Source organism: Meira miltonrushii (assembly GCF_003144205.1).
Source record: "Meira miltonrushii strain MCA 3882 unplaced genomic scaffold FA14scaffold_1, whole genome shotgun sequence".
NCBI classification, from domain to species: Eukaryota; Fungi; Basidiomycota; class Exobasidiomycetes; order Exobasidiales; family Brachybasidiaceae; genus Meira; species Meira miltonrushii.
The window spans coordinates 1,324,613-1,342,481 of NW_020289943.1; the positions used below are offsets into that span (position 1 = coordinate 1,324,613).

Genomic DNA, 17,869 nt, shown 5'->3' on the forward strand with positions numbered 1-17,869 from the left:
GCATCGCTACAAATCCCTTTGTTATTGGGCGCAGCGGAGACCGAAAGGCACCGCATTGAATAATAATGACTAGGCCCGATCCTTATCGGATGATTACGTAAAGTTCATTCGAGAATCATTTGAAAATGACTCTCATTGCCTTTGTTCTGTTATCACAATGGGACATTTATTCCTACATGCCGAAGATCATGAGAGGTGAACTCTCGTTCAATATTATTTTATCCTTTGTGATTTTATACGCTATTAATAGCACCTCTATACGCCTTAAGCTTGAGTGCAGTTGGAAGAAAGGAGATAAGATTGTTAAGCACGCGAAGGCAAAATAACACGGCAATTCAGCTGTGTGTGCTTCAAGGGTCGTGGAGGCGTTCCATTGGCGCCGGCGCTCATAGCATTTGACGTACTCATTGCTTTGCTCTATACATCATCTCTCTCTCTCTCTCTCCTGACTCAATTCGCTTCCTTGTTCTTCACCGTCACTCGAAGGAGCATTATACACTCTGCGCCATAGAGCGCTTCACTCTAATTCAAGATGCCTTCTTCAACTAGAGATTTCCATCTGGATCCTTCAGCTCATTTGATCGTGGTATCCAATCGATTGCCAGTAACAATCAAAGCAGATGCAAGTCAACCGGGAGGATATTCATTCACACTTTCTTCTGGTGGTCTAGTATCAGCTTTGAGTGGATGTAAAAAGAGTATGTCATTCACTTGGATCGGTTGGCCAGGATTAAACGTTTCAAGTAGAGCAGAAGAAGAATTTATCGAAAAGAAATTACGCGAAGAATATAGTTGTGAACCTGTTTGGATTGATGATGATGTGGCAGATGCTCATTATAATGGATTTTCAAATTCAATCCTTTGGCCGCTCTTTCATTATCATCCAGGAGAAATGAACTTTGACGAGGAGAATTGGTTGGCTTATCGCGAAGCAAATTTGCTCTTTGCTGAAAAGGTTAGAAGTGTTGTAAAACAAGGAGATATGGTTTGGGTACAAGATTATCATTTGATGCTGTTGCCTTTGATGCTACGAACGTTGATCGAAGGTTCAAACTTGCAAGGACATACCTCACATCGTGAATTGGAACACGTACGTCATGGAGTGGACGGCACCTCACATCTTCAAGGCTCTGAAGGCCTAGCAGCACCAAAGAAAGAGCCAACCAACAAATCATCAAGAATCACACAATCAGGAGAAGGGATCGGAACGTCAGATGGAGCAGCATCGCGTGGAGCGATCAAGATCGGCTTCTTTTTGCATACACCGTTTCCCAGTAGTGAGATCTATCGTATCCTTCCGGTCCGCAGAGAGATCTTGTTGGGAATCTTGCATTGCGATCTGATCGGTTTCCATACATACGATTATGCTCGTCACTTTTTGTCGAGTTGCACACGTATCTTAGGACTTCCAACTATGCCAAATGGTGCTGAATTTGAAGGAAGATACGTTCATGTAGGAACATATCCGATCGGTATCGAACCTACTCAATTCGAAGAAGGATTACGACGTGAAAGTGTTCAAACCCGAATCAAAGCTTTAGAACGCAAATTTGAAGGAGTAAAGATTATCGTTGGTGTGGATAGATTAGATTATATCAAAGGAGTTCCACAAAAGTTGCATGCGCTAGAAACATTCTTGCAAGATCATCCTGAATGGATTGGAAAAGTCGTTCTCGTTCAAGTTGCAGTGCCATCACGACAAGATGTAGAAGAATATCAAAATTTACGTGCGATCGTGAATGAAGCAGTTGGTCGAATCAATGGACGATTCGGAACGGTGGAAAGTATGCCAATTCATTTCTTACACAGAAGTGTCAATTTTGACGAACTTTGTGCTTTGTACGCAATCAGTGATGCATGCTTGGTAACGAGTACGAGAGATGGTATGAATTTGGTTTCGTACGAATATATTGCATGTCAAAAAGAAAAACATGGCGTAATGATCTTATCCGAATTTGCAGGAGCTGCACAATCGTTAAACGGAAGTTTGATCGTAAATCCTTGGGACAAATTTGCCGTTGCTGATGCTATTCATGAAGCGCTCACAATGCCATCCGAAGCAAAACAAAAGAATTTTGGTAAATTGAGTGCTTATGTTGAAAAACATACTGCAAGTTGGTGGGGCGTAAGTTTCGTTTCTGATTTAACTCGAATCAAAGTCGCCACTGGTTCATCATCGCCAGCACCTGGGAGAGGTGAAGTCGCAAGATAGACAAAGGGGAAAAAAGGTGAGGAGAAAAAGCAATGTACATATGTGCATGTAATTTCCAACGTAAATTATTGTATTCATACAGATATAGACGATCACGTACACAGAAGACATATTCTTCTGGTAATGACATTATACTTGATTATAGCTGAAAAGTGTTATGTATAAAAAAGAGGTTGAAAATCCAGGTTGGTATAGTGTACAGAGATATTCTCGAGCGACAGACACTCATTCGATAATCGTCAATTCTTTCGTTCGATTTGCAGCGTAAGCATCTTTCCATTGATCCCAAATACGCTCTAATTCTGCAATATATTGACTTTGAACGTTTTCCAATTCAGCTCTACTGGGATTAGCGTTCTTCTTGACACGAATTGGACGACCAACAACAGATACGATAGGATGCCTATACGGAAGTAGACCGATAGAAATCCAAATACCTCGTCCATGGAAGATTGGCAGAGTGAATCCGAACAAACGTTGGAACCATTTCTGGAAGAGGTGTAGCTTTGAGCCTTCTTCATTGATTAATTGAGAATAGATGTCATTTTCGCCAAAGGAGAATACCGGAACAAGATCTGCCCCGTTTCTTATTGCAATCTTGATGAAACCCAATCGTTTGCGTAGCGTCAGATTTGCCGTTCCAGGTCTGGCACTCAAGCTTTCACTTGCACCCCCAACTACGATTGTGATTGCATTACCGTTTCCTTTTCTAAGGATCCGTTCACAGCTTTTCTTGCTGACGCTGCATAATCCCAAGGCCATCAAAATATCACGATAGATCGGGATGTTGAAATTTGAATTTAGTGTCAAGAGGTGAGGTGTGATTCCAGGAAATGAAGATGGGAATTCTGTAGCAGCAGTTGCAAAGTTTGCAATCGCTCCCATTCCAATGATTCCGTGCGGGTGATATCCGAATACGTACGGTTTATCGGGAGGTAAATCCGCACTCTTGATCAAAGAGACAGGATAATATTCTGCAAAGTATCGCCAAATCTTTAGTCTTCTTGCCCATTTTGATCGCCTACCACCAGATTGAGGAGCGTTATCAAAGTATATCCAGATCAAATAAACGATTATCAAAGGCCAGAAAGGAGGGATTGAAAGAAGTAGAAAAAAGATTGCCAGAGATAAAGGTAAGAGCATTGGAAATAATAGCACTGCAAACGTTTGCATCCTTCTTGCTCTTGGGATCGATAGAGGTGCGAAATAAAGCCATTCTGATCCTCCTACCTTTAGACTGTCTGACCAACCCGGTTCTTTTTCACCTGATGGACCTGTTTGATATTCTTTTGTATTTTCTCTTTCATTTTGATTATCGTCTGTCTTTTCGCCTAAGTCATCCTCCAAGCTACGAACTTGCGCCCTATGTCCGGCTGTTGCTGAAGCAGGTTGTTCGACGATCATGGTAAAGTGCTCGCAATCGAATGATGTGGTCAAAAGGAGATGTGGCTTATGATTGTGACTAGAATATATGCATCATAACTCTAGCTTTGAGTGGGAAGGAGTGAAATTAAGACTCTCCGCAAATACACACAAAGGAGGAGACCGTGCACCAGCCACTCACTCACATAATTCAATCAATCTGTGGAGAAAGTGTGAATACTCTACCCCTCTCAAGCACGTGAGTTTTGTATGGGCCAGGCTTATTCTTATGCACGCGGTATATAAAGTGTATGTACGTCCCCCACTCATATCTTGCCCTGCCTGCCTACGCGCGGTAGAAATCAACCGGAAATCTCCCCCTTTTGATGCACACACGCACACGCGCCTCTAGAAGGGTGTATTGCATTGAAACTGTCGAAATGCATTACAAAACAGTTTTTCCTCCCCTTGCAACTCACTGCTAAAGTTCCATTAAAACTTGAAACCGCCCGCGGGTACCCACGCACACGGTTTGTCTCGTTTAGGGCGTCGTTACACAAAAAATCATTCCATTCAGCGTCAGAGAAGTCAAGACAAGTGAGATACGTATAGTAATAACATTTATCCATTTGTGCGGGCGTGTATATGCGTATATTTGCCATTACCATCGGCAACAGCGTGAACGACGGCAATCGCGATTCATTCCTCATCTTAAACTACATCACACAACCTGTACACGCCACCAACACGATCATATCTCGTGAAGAGGATTGATACATCTGTTCTCTTAACGAATCGATACCCATACGACCTACTCGTTTCGACATAAGAAGCAAGGCAAAAGGTCATCATAGTTGCGCGCGCGTCATCCCGTTCATCTTCAATTGTCTTCTAGAGGAATTCCACATTCAGTCTTTGGATTCAATCCGATTCTCGCTTTTGATGACGCACTTCAGCTAAACATTCAGGCCGTCTCGGATCATTCTTTTGGTCGCACAGCATATCCACCAGTGATGCTGATGCAACTGAATAAACCCCGACTAAGGGGCAAAAGGAGGGGGCGAATAGAATCACACATAAACGAAGAATCATCATCCATCACAACAAAACGAAAAGGAAGAATATGCAGTAAAGCTACAAAATCAGCAGCGGCAGCAGTCCTCGTTGCATCATTCTTGGTCATCAATTCACCTGGATCAGTGCAAGCAGCACCTTCACCTCTACAGTCAGAATCTCTACGCATTCGACAGATATCAGAACGCGGGTCGAGATTTATCGCTGAACCGTCTCTATATGAACGAGGCGGCAATGTTGATCGTGACGGCAATCGAATTGCCTCACTACGGCGTACGAGTGACGTAAATTGGGGCGCAATAAATGAAAAGTCAAATCCACTACTTTTCGTCGCACCAGATAATCCAATTCAATCTCCTCTACAGGATATCAAAAAGAGGCAAGACTTCTCAGAAGAACCAACGCCTTCATTCTTAAAGCGTTCTGATCCCTTCAATGCATCCACACGAACTTTCAATGTTCCTGCTTCTTTCACATCCAATCTAGCCAATGCCTGGAACCCGGGAAGTAGATCCATATGGTTCCAACGAAAAGCAGTCATTATCACTTCGATATTCTTGGCCATCTTTATCGTGCTAATTATTGGATGCACTGTGTTCCTGCGCGACAAAAGGGATGATGAAATGGATGAAGAGTACGACGTTAGCGATGAAGCTGCTCTACAGAGAATGCGCGAGGAAAGAGAGATGCGATTAGGATCACGCGGAGAAAAGAAGAGTAAAAGGCGGAGGAAGAAGGATGATCAGTCATCCAACAAAGAAGGAGGAGATGGAGCAACTACTGCGATTGTTGCTTCACGATGGGCAAGGCTACCGACGCGAAAGATTCGATTACGCAAAAAGAAATCTACTGGCTCATCTACCGCTCAAAATAACGACAATAGGGCTTCCATTGACCGTGAAAATGATGCCAACAGAACATCCACATCGTTGACGGGAGCCGATACACAGGATTCCAATCCTGCGAGTGTGTCAAGTCAACAAGGCTCGCCTACAGCACATGTCTCCGATGGTCAGATACCGAATGAGCCACCTCCATTGCTACCAGCGATAGGAGAAGATGAAATAGCACCGGCAACCTCATCAATTGCAGGTGAATCTTCACCCGGATCGAATCAAAATGCAGGGCGCACTCGATTGAACGCAGCCGATTTAGATTATGCGGAAGAGGAAGAAGAGAGGATGCGTCTATCGGATGCCCTTCCTCCAGCCTATATTCCAAGTCATAATCGCGGTCAAAGTGGCAGCATTGCAGGACCATCTTCGTCGTCAAATGCATTGCATCCAACTGCAAACCGTCAATTGGCGGGCCAGAGCGAGGAAGCTCTTGTTGCAGCGCGCGGCGACTCGAAGAGACCGATGGACGCAAATAGCGAAGGAATGGCTGGCAGTTCAGATATGCAGTTGTCTGTAGAGAACGAGCCAAGTACGGCTGTTTCGACTTCGAGTCTTGGATTGGAAGGACATATCGCTACAGATGATAAGAATGTCTTATCACGTATGCGTGAAGCTGCATCACAACCTGATTCATCTCCTCATTACGTTCCTTCTGCGCCAGGAGGCTCATCTTTGGGCAATGCACATGCTTCAGCGCCCGTGTTCAGTGAGGAAGAGGAGATAAATGAACAGCTTGCCCTTTCTGCCGGTGCACCGGAAAGTCAGATTGTAAGCCAACAAGCGGAAGCTTCATCGATTTTACCAGCACCACCAGCACCTCACGTTCAATCTTCATTCTCGCAATTCGATTTGCCCTATTCGACTCATCGCGAATCACAAAAAGCCCTGCCAAGTACAAGTGCAGGACCTAGCCGAGCATCAGAAAAAGCAAAGGAAGCAGCCGAAGAAGAAAGACAGACTGCAGCTTTGCTCGCTAGTCGGCCGGACGATGCCAGAATGCTTCCTCAATACGAACCGGCTGGGTCTAGTCTGCAACCAAGTGCGCCTGAATGGGATGATGGAGTTGATGCTGGAGCAAGTGTTCCCTCTGCTCCTTCTGCTCCGTCTGCCCCTTCAGCGCCGCCGCCTCCAGAAGATGATCATGTGGCATAATAATTCTTTCCGGATACGTTTCACTATCGCACAATCATTTTAGGATATTGTTTTTTTTTCCATTCCTTCACTTTATAATAACGTATTAAAAACACACAACTGTATTTATAGAAAGATGAATTAGTTCATTGTACAACGTATTGTTATTGATTTTGAGCATCCACATTGCTATGATTGTGAGAATTGAAGGTCACTGTTGGGTTGTGATTTATACAGACAGACAAAAGAAAGCCTTGCGGGGAGGAGAGAGGCACTACAGCAGTCTGCCAGTCATCCCACTTCCTGGGCCTCCTCCACTTTTTCGCAGATGGGACCCTCAGCTTGAGTGAAAGAGCAACACAGCCATACGAACAGATGATGTGAATGCGATCATCATTGTTTCATAGCGACCATATCCACAATATACCATTCATCATGTCAACAAACTCCAGCAATTTCGACAATATTCCAGTAGGTGCACAAGGAACCAATTCGGGTGTCGCACAAACAAACGCACAAGAAGGTGAGTAGTGGGGAAAGAGCTCAACTTATGCTTTGTCTGAGATGTATCTTTTTACTGATAATTACTTCCCAAACCCTCAAACAGGAACACAACCTGTCCCAACTACAGCTAGCGAAGTACCTTTGACGGGTTTGGAAGGTGGAAAAGATGTTCCATTTGGCGAGCAGGTAAAAGGACATGCAAAGGTGAGCAAGCATTCAGGCAGGCTTAGATGGAAGCACACAAGTGTTATGACTGGAGCTGGTATGCTAACATTTCGTCATCTTTTACTCTATTCAGATGTTCGCTGGAAAGGTATTTGGAAATGACAAGGTAAGTTTGAATAGATGTACAAGATGGACACCTCCAAACAGAGATCTGACCAAAGTACCTTCTTGCTCCTCTTTCATTTTATTATCTTTAGGAAGCACAACAAGGCGCAGAACGTATTGCCGGACTTGACAACCCAAATCAACCTTCCAACCAAAATTGATGGAATAGGAAGCGTATCGTACACTTCATCTTGCTACTCTCTGTTTATTCTTTCGATTCTATAGTGAATATATCTGGATTGCCCATTTGTTGCACACTCTCATAACCAATGCCAGCAGATGACGAAGCTGTTAATTAGTTTTATATTAGTCCATCATTTCATGTGATAGTGATTATACCAAAGTCATGATTGAGTGGTGCTTCAAGAGAACTGTCACCAGATCTGATAATATTCTATCACGTGTTCCCTTTTGATCTTTCGGCGATTCCCGCTGCATTGCAACAGCGGCTATTAGAATTGATACGCACGCGGGTACATTAACTGCCAGCTGGTGGGCGTATGATGTGAGTGAATGTGAGTGAGTGCCTTTCTGGGCGCAAAGCGCGTGTCCTATACTCGGTTGTAGCCTAGGAAGATTGTTGTGTAAGAAAGAGTGCGATTTAGTGGAATTGCGTTTTTTCTTGCTTGCTGGAGCGAAGAATTGACCAAAATTGTTTTTCTCATTTTTGCGCCCGCCGCCTGCCTGCCTCACCCGGTTTGCCTGAACCGTTCGGGTTGTGTACGTGCGTGCGCGCGCAAAAGAAATAGAAGATCCAGCAATCCTTCATTAAATCACAGGGCGTTACAGGCAGGCAGGGCATCGAATGTGTGCGTGTGTGTGTGCGCACACACTTACACACACACACGCTGGACGCCTTTTTCGCGCATCTTCTTCAATAGTCTTGGAATTCCTTCTTATCCTTTCATCGTCATCATCGACTTTCCTTTAAGAATCTTTACATCGCCTTTCTTATACCTTTGACGATGTTCTCTAGATCGGCCGGTGTTGCTGCCGCCAACTTGGCAAGATCCACCGTTGCGCCAACTGTGAGTGTCTTCAACAAAGAAGCCAATCAAATCGGGAAGAATGGTTCAACAAGCGAAAAAGAGGGGCAACATACTCTACAGCGCACTCATTCTTCTCGATAAGGAGCGCTGAACATCTCTTCCACCACGAAACCGCAATGAATCCTGACTGACATCTTCTTTCCCTCTCTTTCCTCATCCCTTCAGGCGCGCCGTGCGATCCCCTCCGTCGCTTCTCGTGCTTACGCTACCGCTAAGCCAGCCGCTTCGGAAGTCAGCTCAATCCTTGAACAACGTATCTCCGGTACATCTGCTGGTGGTGATGTCCAAGAGACTGGTCGTGTGTTGACCATTGGTGACGGTATCGCCCGTGTTTACGGTCTCCGTAACGTACAAGCAGAAGAAATGGTTGAATTCGCCTCTGGTGTCCGTGGTATGTGCCTCAACTTGGAAGCTGACAACGTCGGTGTGTCCATTTTGGGTTCTGACCGTGCCATTCGTGAAGGTGATACCGTTAAGCGTACCGGACAAATTGTTGATGTTCCAGTCGGTATGGAATTGTTGGGCCGTGTCGTTGATGCTTTGGGTAACCCAATCGACGGTAAAGGACCAATCAACACAAAAGAACGCCGTCGTTCATCCTTGAAGGCTCCCGGTATTTTGCCCCGTCAATCCGTCAACCAACCTATGCAAACTGGTATCAAACCAATCGATGCCATGGTGCCCATCGGTCGTGGTCAACGTGAATTGGTTATTGGTGATCGTCAAACCGGTAAGACTGCCGTTTGCATTGACACAATCTTGAACCAAAAGCGCTGGAACGATGGAAACGACGAAGAAAAGAAATTGTACTGCATCTACGTCGCCGTCGGTCAAAAGAGATCCACCGTTGCTCAATTGGTCAAGGTTTTGGAACAAAATGACTCCATGAAGTACACCACCATTGTTGCTGCCACTGCATCTGAAGCCGCACCATTGCAATACTTGGCTCCTTTCTCAGGATGTGCCATTGGTGAATGGTTCCGTGACAACGGAAAACACGCCGTCATCATTTACGATGATTTGTCCAAGCAAGCCGTTGCTTACCGTCAAATGTCACTTTTGTTGCGTCGTCCTCCAGGACGTGAAGCTTACCCTGGTGACGTTTTCTACTTGCACTCTCGTTTGTTGGAACGTGCTGCCAAGATGAACAACAAGACCCACGGTGGTGGTTCATTGACCGCTTTGCCCATCATTGAAACCCAAGGTGGTGATGTGTCCGCTTTCATTCCCACCAACGTTATTTCCATTACTGACGGTCAAGTCTTCTTGGAATCCGAATTATTCTTCAAGGGTATCCGTCCCGCCGTTAACGTCGGTTTGTCCGTCTCCCGTGTCGGATCTGCCGCTCAATCCAAGGTTTACAAGGCCGTTGCCGGTTCCTTGAAATTGTACTTGGCCCAATACCGTGAATTGGCAGCATTTGCCCAATTCGGTTCCGATTTGGACCCAGCAACAAGATCTACTTTGGACCGTGGTGTTCGTTTGACCGAATTGTTGAAGCAAGGTCAATACTCTCCTTTGGCTACTGAAGTTCAAATTCCAATCATCTTTGCCGGTATTAAGGGTTTCGTTGACCGTATCCCAGCAGAAAAGATTGTCGATTGGGAAGCATCTTTCCGTCAACAAATCACAAACGATGATGCTTTGCTCCAAGACATTGCCAAGGCTACAGGTTTGTCCAAGGAACTCGAAGAGAAATTGACAAAGGTTGTCAAGGAACACGTTGACAACTTCTTGTCCTCTTCCTCATAAATGTGTTTGAAAAAGGGGGTAAAAATGCATTCTTAGTGTATTCCATCTCATTATTCATACATTCAAACGCAAAACACATATATACATTGAAAGACAATTAAAGATTTGATGCTCAAAATGAGAGGGAGTGAGAGTGAGAGTGATTAGAAGAGATGCGCTAGTGTAAGAAGGTATAAGAAGGATTGAAAGTGCGAAGTTCTTCTATCCACGCGACTGAAGCACAAGCACTGTGCCTTGAAAGCAAAACTCGGCCGCTTAAGAAGTTTTATCGGAAATATTGTCCAGGGTGTCAGCACCGCGTTTACAAGCCCGAGAGGAAAGGGTAATATAACAGTCTTAACCTTGTGCTAACATTATTTCAAGGTTCAGTTTGCATCAAATCAATTTGTGATCTTGACTTTGACAATTTGGTCACTCTCTACATAGCAAAGATGGATTGGGAATCACAAGACACAGAGTTCCATGATGCCAGCGAAGTGAACGGAGATGTGAACATGATGAATGGAGATGCGACACCTAATCATGATCAAAGTTCATCATCAAATGGCGGCAATGGCAAAGCAACACAAAAGAAAGGGCCAACAGAAGAAGAACGAGAAAAGGCAAAAGAAGTCAAAGAACAAGGTAATAAAGCATTCAAAGACAAACGATTGTCTGAGGCTGTTCGATTGTACACCGAAGCGATCGAATTGGATCCTAGCGAACCTTCTTATTTGACAAATCGGGCTGCTGCTAATATGGGATTGGAAAAATATCAATCTGCATTGGAAGATTGTAATCGGGCAGGTGCAATGCAAGAATCCGAGCCGAATGCAAAGACCCTAACCCGTTTAGCAAGATGTCACTTTCAACTCGGTAACCTTGATGCGGCAAAATCAACGATCAATAGAGCTTTAAATGCATCTTCATCAGATCCAGCAGCAAAACAATTATCAGAAAAGATTGATAGAACTTCTTCACATATCGCAAGTTTCCAAAAATATCGTGATGAAAAATCATATCAGATGGCCAACATCGCATTGGATAAAGCTTCAAACGAGATTTCTTCTCTGCCTCTTTCGTGGCGATTGATGAGATCCGATTTGATGCTCAGAAGAGGACATTTGGATGAAGCACACAACCTGATCAGTAATACGCTACGATTGCATACAAACGATCCCGAAGGACTGGTTTTACGAGGAAAGATTTTGTTGGCCAAATCGGGCGATCTGAGTAAAGCTTTGAGTCACGCCCAAGCTGCTCTTTCATCAGATCCAGAGAACAAACAAGCGATCCGATTGCTAAGAACATGTCGAAAGCTCGAACTAGCAAAAGAAAAAGCAAATGCTTCATTCAAAGGTGGAGATACGGAAGATGCGATTGCACTATACACCGAAGCGATCCAATTAGCAGAAGAACAAATCACGCCAGAAGAAGGTGCAGCGAAAGGGTTCTGCGCAGTGATTTACTCTAATCGTGCAACAGCAAATGCCAAATTAGGAAAGCATGAAGAAGCGGTTGATGATTGTACTAAATCGCTTGAGTTGAATGACGGATCGGTAAAAGCATTGCGGATACGAGCACGATCTTATTTGGTCATTGAAAAATACGAAGAGGCTGTGTCAGATTTCAAAAAGGCAATTGAAGAAACCCCTTCGGACGAATCAACAGAAGCACTCAAACGTGAATTACGTTCAGCCGAAATTGATCTGAAGAGAAGCAAGAAGAAGGATTACTATAAAATCTTGGGAGTAACAAAGACTGCAACAGCAGTTGAGATCAAGAAAGCATACCGAAAAGAAAGTTTGAAGCATCATCCCGATAAAGGTGGAGATGAAGAAAAATTCAAGCTTTGCAATGAAGCTTTTGGAGTTTTGTCCGATGATCAAAAGAGGCGAAGGTATGATATGGGCGCAGATGATGCTGATTCAGATCTCTCCGGTGGAATGGGCGGCGGTTTTGGTGGTGGCTTTGGTGGCGCAGAGGTCAACTTAGCTGACTTGTTCGCTCAAGGTGGAATGGGAGGTGGTATGGGCATGGGAGGCGGAATGGGAGGCATGGGCGGCTCTCCTTTCTCCTCATTTGGCGGTGCAGGTGGACCTTTTGGAGGTGGTGGAGCAGGTGCAGGTGGTAGAAGATATAGACAGCCAGGCGGCTTTTCTTTCCAATGATTCATCTTTCTTCATGCTTCATGATATTCTCTATTCATCATTGACCGTGTACATCTATAATCTTAGCACAAAAAACTAAACAATCGCCTTTAGAGCATATTTCCATCATTTTTTGGTAGACTTCACTACAATGAGATGATCATTCAAATGTGTTTTGGTTGTACAATTGTTATTAAGAAAGAAAGCATAATCTACTTCAACCCTCCAACTCATCTTCTTCGTAATCACGTAAAATTTCAGCATCTGAATCGTTTGGTCGCAACGTTCGATATCCACCATAAGAGGCACGAGTACGTGTTCGGTTTCCCAGTAAATTGCCCACGACTGGCAATCGTTCAGCGGCATTCAAAGCCGTACTCCAGACCATACTTGCAGTTCCAACAATGAACCAAGGCACGCTTGCCAAAGTTTGCAAAACCTTATTATCTCCAAAGTCATTGCCGTTCGGTAATCCGTTCCCATTCACTCCAGGAAGGCGGATACTTCCAAATCCTGCTCTTTGGGCTTCGGTCTTCTTACTCCACCATAATCCTACCAAAGCAGCAAGTCCGAACGGCGTAATGATCAAACTTAACCACCAGAACCAGCCATGACGACGTGTGCTCATGGTGCAATAATGACGTTTGCCTCGATCTGGTCGTGGTCCTCCTTGACATGAAGAATGAGGAACTTTACGCACAGTTGTACGGTCATACCAATATGTTCCTGCATCAACATCGTTGCTCAACAGGCATTGTTCTTCTTCGTTTGCTTGAATAGGTCGGGCACCAGGGTACAGAGTACATCTTGTTGGATCGCTAGGATCAGGACGATGATTGTACTCGCATTCGAAGTCGTGTACAGTGCAAGTGCAATTGCGCACGTTTTCATGTGGTTGTGCGATTTGTCTGCCGACATAACAATTGGCTTCTCGCTTTCTACGATAATACGACACTTCCCGTCCAAATAGGCATCGATCATTTGCCAATCCCGTTGGGCTCCAAGTCTCGAAATCTTTTGTATCACACTTCTTCGAAGTCAAACCGGTGAAGTCCAAATGAACTGCCATTGCTGTGTCAGAAGAAGATGGTGAGGCGCCAAACAAGATAAATTTCCGGTGGGTATCCTCGGGCACTGTGACAATCTTGGACACTCTCAATGCTTGTCCAAAGTTATACTCCGACCAAGTTAAGCCTTCATCTTGTGTATACGAAACAGTACTTGTGGGCTCCTCGTCATTCACAATCACGAGTAAAGAGCCTTGATCGCCGAATTCCCATTTATGTGCATCCTTGTGTACTTCCTCCCATGTAAAACCACCGTCTCTGGTCAAGAATGTGTCACTATCACGATATGGCGCCAAGTTTTTACCCACATTACCAACTGCCAACATAACTCCAACAGCAGTAGGACTACTGTAGGTAGCTCTTGGATCATCGCGTTCAGTGTAGCCATGAATGTGTAGCGTGCACCCGACCTCCTGACATTTGTATGGCTCTCCATTGGAGTCTTTCAGCGGTGGCGTTAGTGTTTTCCAACGACCGGCATCATTATGGGTGATCTTTGTTTGAATTTTCTTCACTCCCGAAATTGCAGCTTCGTCAGGATTTGAAACAACATTTGCAAGTGCGATTCCCTCTAATCCAAGCATCTTTTCGAAATCTACATATCCGCTGGTATCTCTATTCACATGTTCCAATGTTGTAGTGTAGTAAGTACCGTTCCAATTGCTTCGGAACAGGCTGCCCCATTCACTTCCTGGCGTGCCGTGAGTAGTACCGTGCAAGAAGACACTACCGGTGTTGCTATCTAAGACTGTAAATGCTCTTCGTTCTAGCTTGGTGTTCGGCGGGAAGTTTGCCTTTGCAAATCGTAAGCCATCAAGACTGATCTGCAATGTAAGCATATCGGAATCAGCAGTGTATTCTGCCACTACCATGAACTCATCAAAGACAGCAGAACCTTCGATAGCATTAAGAACTTGGACATGCTTCTGGTAAAAGTTCATTCCATGCACCAATGTGAGAGGATTGGATGCATCAAACGCTCTCTGATTACCTTTCTTGTCACGATATGATTCGCAAATGATTGCAGTATCATCCGGAGCATTGAATTTCTTCGAAGCGCTTGCCCACATGCAATTTCGAACGTATTCGTCAATCTTGTGCCACCTTTGTCCGTTGTCACGGGTATAGTATGAAACTGCTCTGCAGTCGATACTCTCATTGCTGATGCAATCACCCCGACTGCCCGTCCAAATTAACCAATCCGGTTTGGTAGGATGGAATTGTAAGACTGGTATACCCAGAGAGTTGGGCGGTAAAGGCGCTGTATTGAAATCATGCCATGCTTTGCCACCGTTTGTAGTTCGCAAATATCGCTGACCGTTTGTGATCAAGAATCCTCTGGTTCGATCATAGGTATGCAGAGCCATCGTTAAGAACCCGGAGCCTGGATAAGTAGGATCATTCGGTCGTTCAATCTGCATCCAGCTATAGCCATCGTTTATCGATTTCCACAAAGTGCCATCTGTAAGCTGAAGAACAACATTTGAACTGTCAGAGAAGTAGATATGATCGAATATTTGACCTGGGAATGTATGGACCTGATGGATCACTTGTCCATCAACAGGTGCTCCTTGATCGCATGGATAGCTCTTCTCCTCGTCTTGCGTCTTACCACCGCGGCATAGATTGCCTGCGACCTTTCTATATCCAGAGCTTGCCTTGAAAGTACGATCGCCTCCCATGCACTGACCGGGAGGTATGCGGATACGAGTCGTTGGCTCACAAGTTTTGCCGTCTTGACTGCGAACAAAGCCAAAGTCACACTCGTAATCATCTTCTGTGCATGGACATGGCTCTTCTGCTCCAATAGGCTCGTGGAATTTGTCACCAACGAAACAATCAGCATTTGCCTTTCGGCGCTGGTATGATTGAGTATGTCCCATCAAACAGGCTGATTTGCCTTGCTGGCCGTCCAATTTCACTTTCCAAACTTCCATATCACCAGGACGACATCTCCGCTTCACACCATCAAAGTCTAAGAAGATTGCGACTTGTCTATCCTTGTTTGTGCCGGCCTCTTTTCTGGTCTGACTTCCGATCAGAATGAACTTCTGCGCAGTTCCATCGGGAATCGTTGTCAAGATCTTGGCTCGCATTGTGGCTGGCAATCTAAGCTTTTCCCACTTTTTACCATGGTTCCAGCTATAGGACACCTCGTTCGTGCTCTCCTCATCGTTGACCATTAGGAGCAAATTTCCTTGATCTCCAAATTCGTACTTATGTGCGCCATCTGCCACCTTGATCCACGTTTGTCCAGCATCCGTAGACAAAAAGGTGTCGCAAGATTCGTACGGCATGAGTGCTTGACCCACGCTACCTACTCCCATCACAAAGCCAGGTGCCGTAGAGGAAAAGACTCTTCCCACATTATGGGGTCTCGTGACAGAATAGAGGTGTAAAGAACAATCTTTCAAATCTTGACCTTTACACTGACCTGCTGGAGGATTCAAGAAACGCCAATTGCTGCCGTCATTGAATGTGATGAGCGACTTTGTTCCAGTTCCATGTTTTGTCTCCCCTCCAAAATGAATATCTGCGCGAACATTTGCTACTGCGACACCATCGATGTTCATCAAATGCTCATAGTCCACAATACCATTCCTATTTCTGCTGGTTCCTTCCAGGCTCTTGACAAAGTCGGTCCCTTTTGAATTACTGACGAAAAGCGTTCCTGTTTGTCCTCCTAAGCTAACGTCGAGGACATCTACTACCAGTGAATTTGTCGTTCCTTCGATAATGGTGTATGCACCTTCTGTTAGCCCTGCACCATGTGGGAAGTTTGTCTTGTGCCATTGATCACCATCTTCAGATACAAAGAGCGCCATCTCCATTCCTGCATTTCCGCGTGAGCTGCTCTGGATATCACGAAGAGCCGTTACGAGATACCTTTTTGAAGGGCCAAATCCGACAAAGTGCTTCGCATCCCTTCCAAGATCTAGCGTGACCATCTTTTTGGTTTTGAAAAAGTCGTCACTGTAATACAGCCGGGTAGGACTGGAGAGAGGCACTCTCTTTTGCATATTCTTGTCTGCTGACCGGGCTGAGAGCAAGTGAGAAGGATCGTCGTATATGTGACTTCTCTGTTTGATCGTTGGGTCCCCTTTAGTCGGACTGTCTTCCCAAGCGATGCAGTATATCCGTTCGAGATGCTCTGGCTTTACCTTTACATCTTTTGACGATTTTGCGAATGTACAATGCATCAAAAATTCCACCAACATTTGCGGTGGAGTCGCAAAAGCATCTCTGGTGTAGTATGCCTCATCATGACACAAGCCACCGCCCCAAGGTGTCCACATTGTACATTTCTTTCCTGTAAAGATGATATGCTCGTACTTTTTCTCGTCTGCGTTGAATTCAAGCGGAGAGCCTGCACGTACTGCTGGTGATTCAGGCGTTTCGAAAGGATGCCATGTCTTTCCTTGATCGGTCGATCTCCAATGCTTCTTTGCGTTTGACAAGATGAATACCATATTTCGATCGTAAGGATGTTCGATCAGAATGTATGCACTTCCGCTTGGCGGACCATTTACCAATTGCCACGTCTTTCCTTCATCTTGCGATCGCCACACATCCCCTTTGATAGAATCATGATAGAATACAACGCTTGCATCATTTACGTATGCGACCTTTGCTGGTAGATTGGCAAATCTTGTCAATCTGGTTGATGGAGAAGCAGCATCACAAAAGCCAATGCTAGCGAGAAGGACTATGAGTAGCAACCCGGCTAGCTGTATTAGTTTGGATTTAGAAGTCATTGTCCATCTTTTTGACCGGGATGCTCTTTGATGATGTATTGGATGATTGCTGTACATCCTGTTGGCTTTTTGTATACGATGCCAACTTCGACCCTCTTGCACCTCTTACAGAACAAGAACCCTTAGATCGTCTCCGCAATTACGAATCTTCTCCTCTCTCCTAATCAGCCGTTTGTCTGTGGAAGGAGTGATGTTTCTGCCCGATTTAAGAAGTCGAGCGATAATCGGAGATTTACTTGATGTTGTGACAAGGTGATCGGAGTGATGTGAAGCAATCTTCTGCAGAAGATGTATGTGAATGTGTAACACTTTACCCAATCTTAATACGCGAATGAGCGGTGATCAGACCAACTCACTAAAGAACACTGCATCTCGGCAGACAAGCCAAATACACGCGCAGTACAGCTCAGCGCAGCACACTACCGGTAAAGCTCCTATGGGCGTACGTATATGCTGTAAGTGCATAAATATAACCTGTGCCTGGCGTAAGATGTAACAAAGATCTGATCTCTCTGATTTACCATCATACTGAAATGCTATCAAGAGCAGCACTACCAACCATCAGACGGGCATGGCCTGCGCCATCTGCGTGTGGCATACAGGTGGCA

At 44.9% G+C, this 17,869-nt stretch overlaps 7 protein-coding genes across 7 annotated transcripts; 5 read left to right on the forward strand and 2 right to left on the reverse strand.

Annotated features, from left to right (window-relative positions):
* Nucleotides 1–405: 405 nt before the first annotated feature.
* Nucleotides 406–2,365, forward strand: FA14DRAFT_159245 (Alpha,alpha-trehalose-phosphate synthase). Its single transcript, XM_025498123.1, has one exon. The coding sequence runs from the start codon at nucleotides 533–535 to the stop codon at nucleotides 2,210–2,212; it is 1,680 nt and encodes a 559-aa protein (XP_025357311.1). The 5' UTR covers nucleotides 406–532; the 3' UTR covers nucleotides 2,213–2,365.
* Nucleotides 2,246–3,816, reverse strand: FA14DRAFT_159246 (putative diacylglycerol acyltransferase type 2b). Its single transcript, XM_025498124.1, has one exon. It carries the CDS (start codon nucleotides 3,614–3,616, stop codon nucleotides 2,438–2,440), a length of 1,179 nt encoding a protein of 392 aa, XP_025357312.1. The 5' UTR covers nucleotides 3,617–3,816; the 3' UTR covers nucleotides 2,246–2,437.
* Nucleotides 3,817–4,435: 619 nt separating this feature from the next.
* FA14DRAFT_8676 (uncharacterized protein) lies at nucleotides 4,436–6,928 on the forward strand. The gene has a single exon (XM_025503010.1). It carries the CDS (start codon nucleotides 4,588–4,590, stop codon nucleotides 6,694–6,696), a length of 2,109 nt encoding a protein of 702 aa, XP_025357313.1. The 5' UTR covers nucleotides 4,436–4,587; the 3' UTR covers nucleotides 6,697–6,928.
* Nucleotides 6,929–7,086: 158 nt separating this feature from the next.
* FA14DRAFT_159248 (uncharacterized protein) lies at nucleotides 7,087–7,845 on the forward strand. Its single transcript, XM_025498125.1, has 4 exons — nucleotides 7,087–7,198; nucleotides 7,283–7,383; nucleotides 7,478–7,510; nucleotides 7,602–7,845. The coding sequence occupies exons 1-4, from the start codon at nucleotides 7,111–7,113 to the stop codon at nucleotides 7,668–7,670; spliced, it is 291 nt and encodes a 96-aa protein (XP_025357314.1). The 5' UTR covers nucleotides 7,087–7,110; the 3' UTR covers nucleotides 7,671–7,845.
* A 368-nt stretch (nucleotides 7,846–8,213) lies between these two features.
* FA14DRAFT_166430 (putative H+-transporting ATP synthase alpha chain, mitochondrial) lies at nucleotides 8,214–10,424 on the forward strand. The gene is made up of 2 exons (XM_025500027.1): nucleotides 8,214–8,537; nucleotides 8,724–10,424. Exons 1-2 carry the CDS (start codon nucleotides 8,475–8,477, stop codon nucleotides 10,308–10,310), a joined length of 1,650 nt encoding a protein of 549 aa, XP_025357315.1. The 5' UTR covers nucleotides 8,214–8,474; the 3' UTR covers nucleotides 10,311–10,424.
* Nucleotides 10,425–10,531: 107 nt separating this feature from the next.
* On the forward strand, nucleotides 10,532–12,610 carry FA14DRAFT_159251 (TPR-like protein). The gene has a single exon (XM_025498126.1). It carries the CDS (start codon nucleotides 10,742–10,744, stop codon nucleotides 12,458–12,460), a length of 1,719 nt encoding a protein of 572 aa, XP_025357316.1. The 5' UTR covers nucleotides 10,532–10,741; the 3' UTR covers nucleotides 12,461–12,610.
* Nucleotides 12,611–12,656: 46 nt separating this feature from the next.
* On the reverse strand, nucleotides 12,657–17,261 carry FA14DRAFT_166432 (Oligoxyloglucan reducing end-specific cellobiohydrolase; the record flags this gene model as incomplete). The annotated part of the gene is made up of 3 exons (XM_025500028.1): nucleotides 12,657–14,197; nucleotides 14,219–16,546; nucleotides 16,619–17,261. The coding sequence occupies 3 exons, from the start codon at nucleotides 17,259–17,261 to the stop codon at nucleotides 12,657–12,659; spliced, it is 4,512 nt and encodes a 1,503-aa protein (XP_025357317.1).
* Nucleotides 17,262–17,869: the final 608 nt, after the last annotated feature.

What these genes read in the sequence shown, in the direction of transcription:
- FA14DRAFT_159245 (XM_025498123.1), top strand. Translation starts at nt 533, where the DNA reads ATGCCTTCTTCAACTAGAGATTTCCATCTGGATCCTTCAGCTCATTTG.
- FA14DRAFT_159246 (XM_025498124.1), bottom strand. Translation starts at nt 3,616, where the DNA reads ATGATCGTCGAACAACCTGCTTCAGCAACAGCCGGACATAGGGCGCAA.
- FA14DRAFT_8676 (XM_025503010.1), top strand. Translation starts at nt 4,588, where the DNA reads ATGCTGATGCAACTGAATAAACCCCGACTAAGGGGCAAAAGGAGGGGG.
- FA14DRAFT_159248 (XM_025498125.1), top strand. Translation starts at nt 7,111, where the DNA reads ATGTCAACAAACTCCAGCAATTTCGACAATATTCCAGTAGGTGCACAA. An exon ending in AGGTAAAAGGACATGCAAAG is followed by an intron (nt 7,384 to 7,477) that starts GTGAGCAAGCAT and finishes TACTCTATTCAG; the next exon opens with ATGTTCGCTGGAAAGGTATT. An exon ending in AGGTATTTGGAAATGACAAG is followed by an intron (nt 7,511 to 7,601) that starts GTAAGTTTGAAT and finishes TATTATCTTTAG; the next exon opens with GAAGCACAACAAGGCGCAGA.
- FA14DRAFT_166430 (XM_025500027.1), top strand. Translation starts at nt 8,475, where the DNA reads ATGTTCTCTAGATCGGCCGGTGTTGCTGCCGCCAACTTGGCAAGATCC. An exon ending in GATCCACCGTTGCGCCAACT is followed by an intron (nt 8,538 to 8,723) that starts GTGAGTGTCTTC and finishes TCATCCCTTCAG; the next exon opens with GCGCGCCGTGCGATCCCCTC.
- FA14DRAFT_159251 (XM_025498126.1), top strand. Translation starts at nt 10,742, where the DNA reads ATGGATTGGGAATCACAAGACACAGAGTTCCATGATGCCAGCGAAGTG.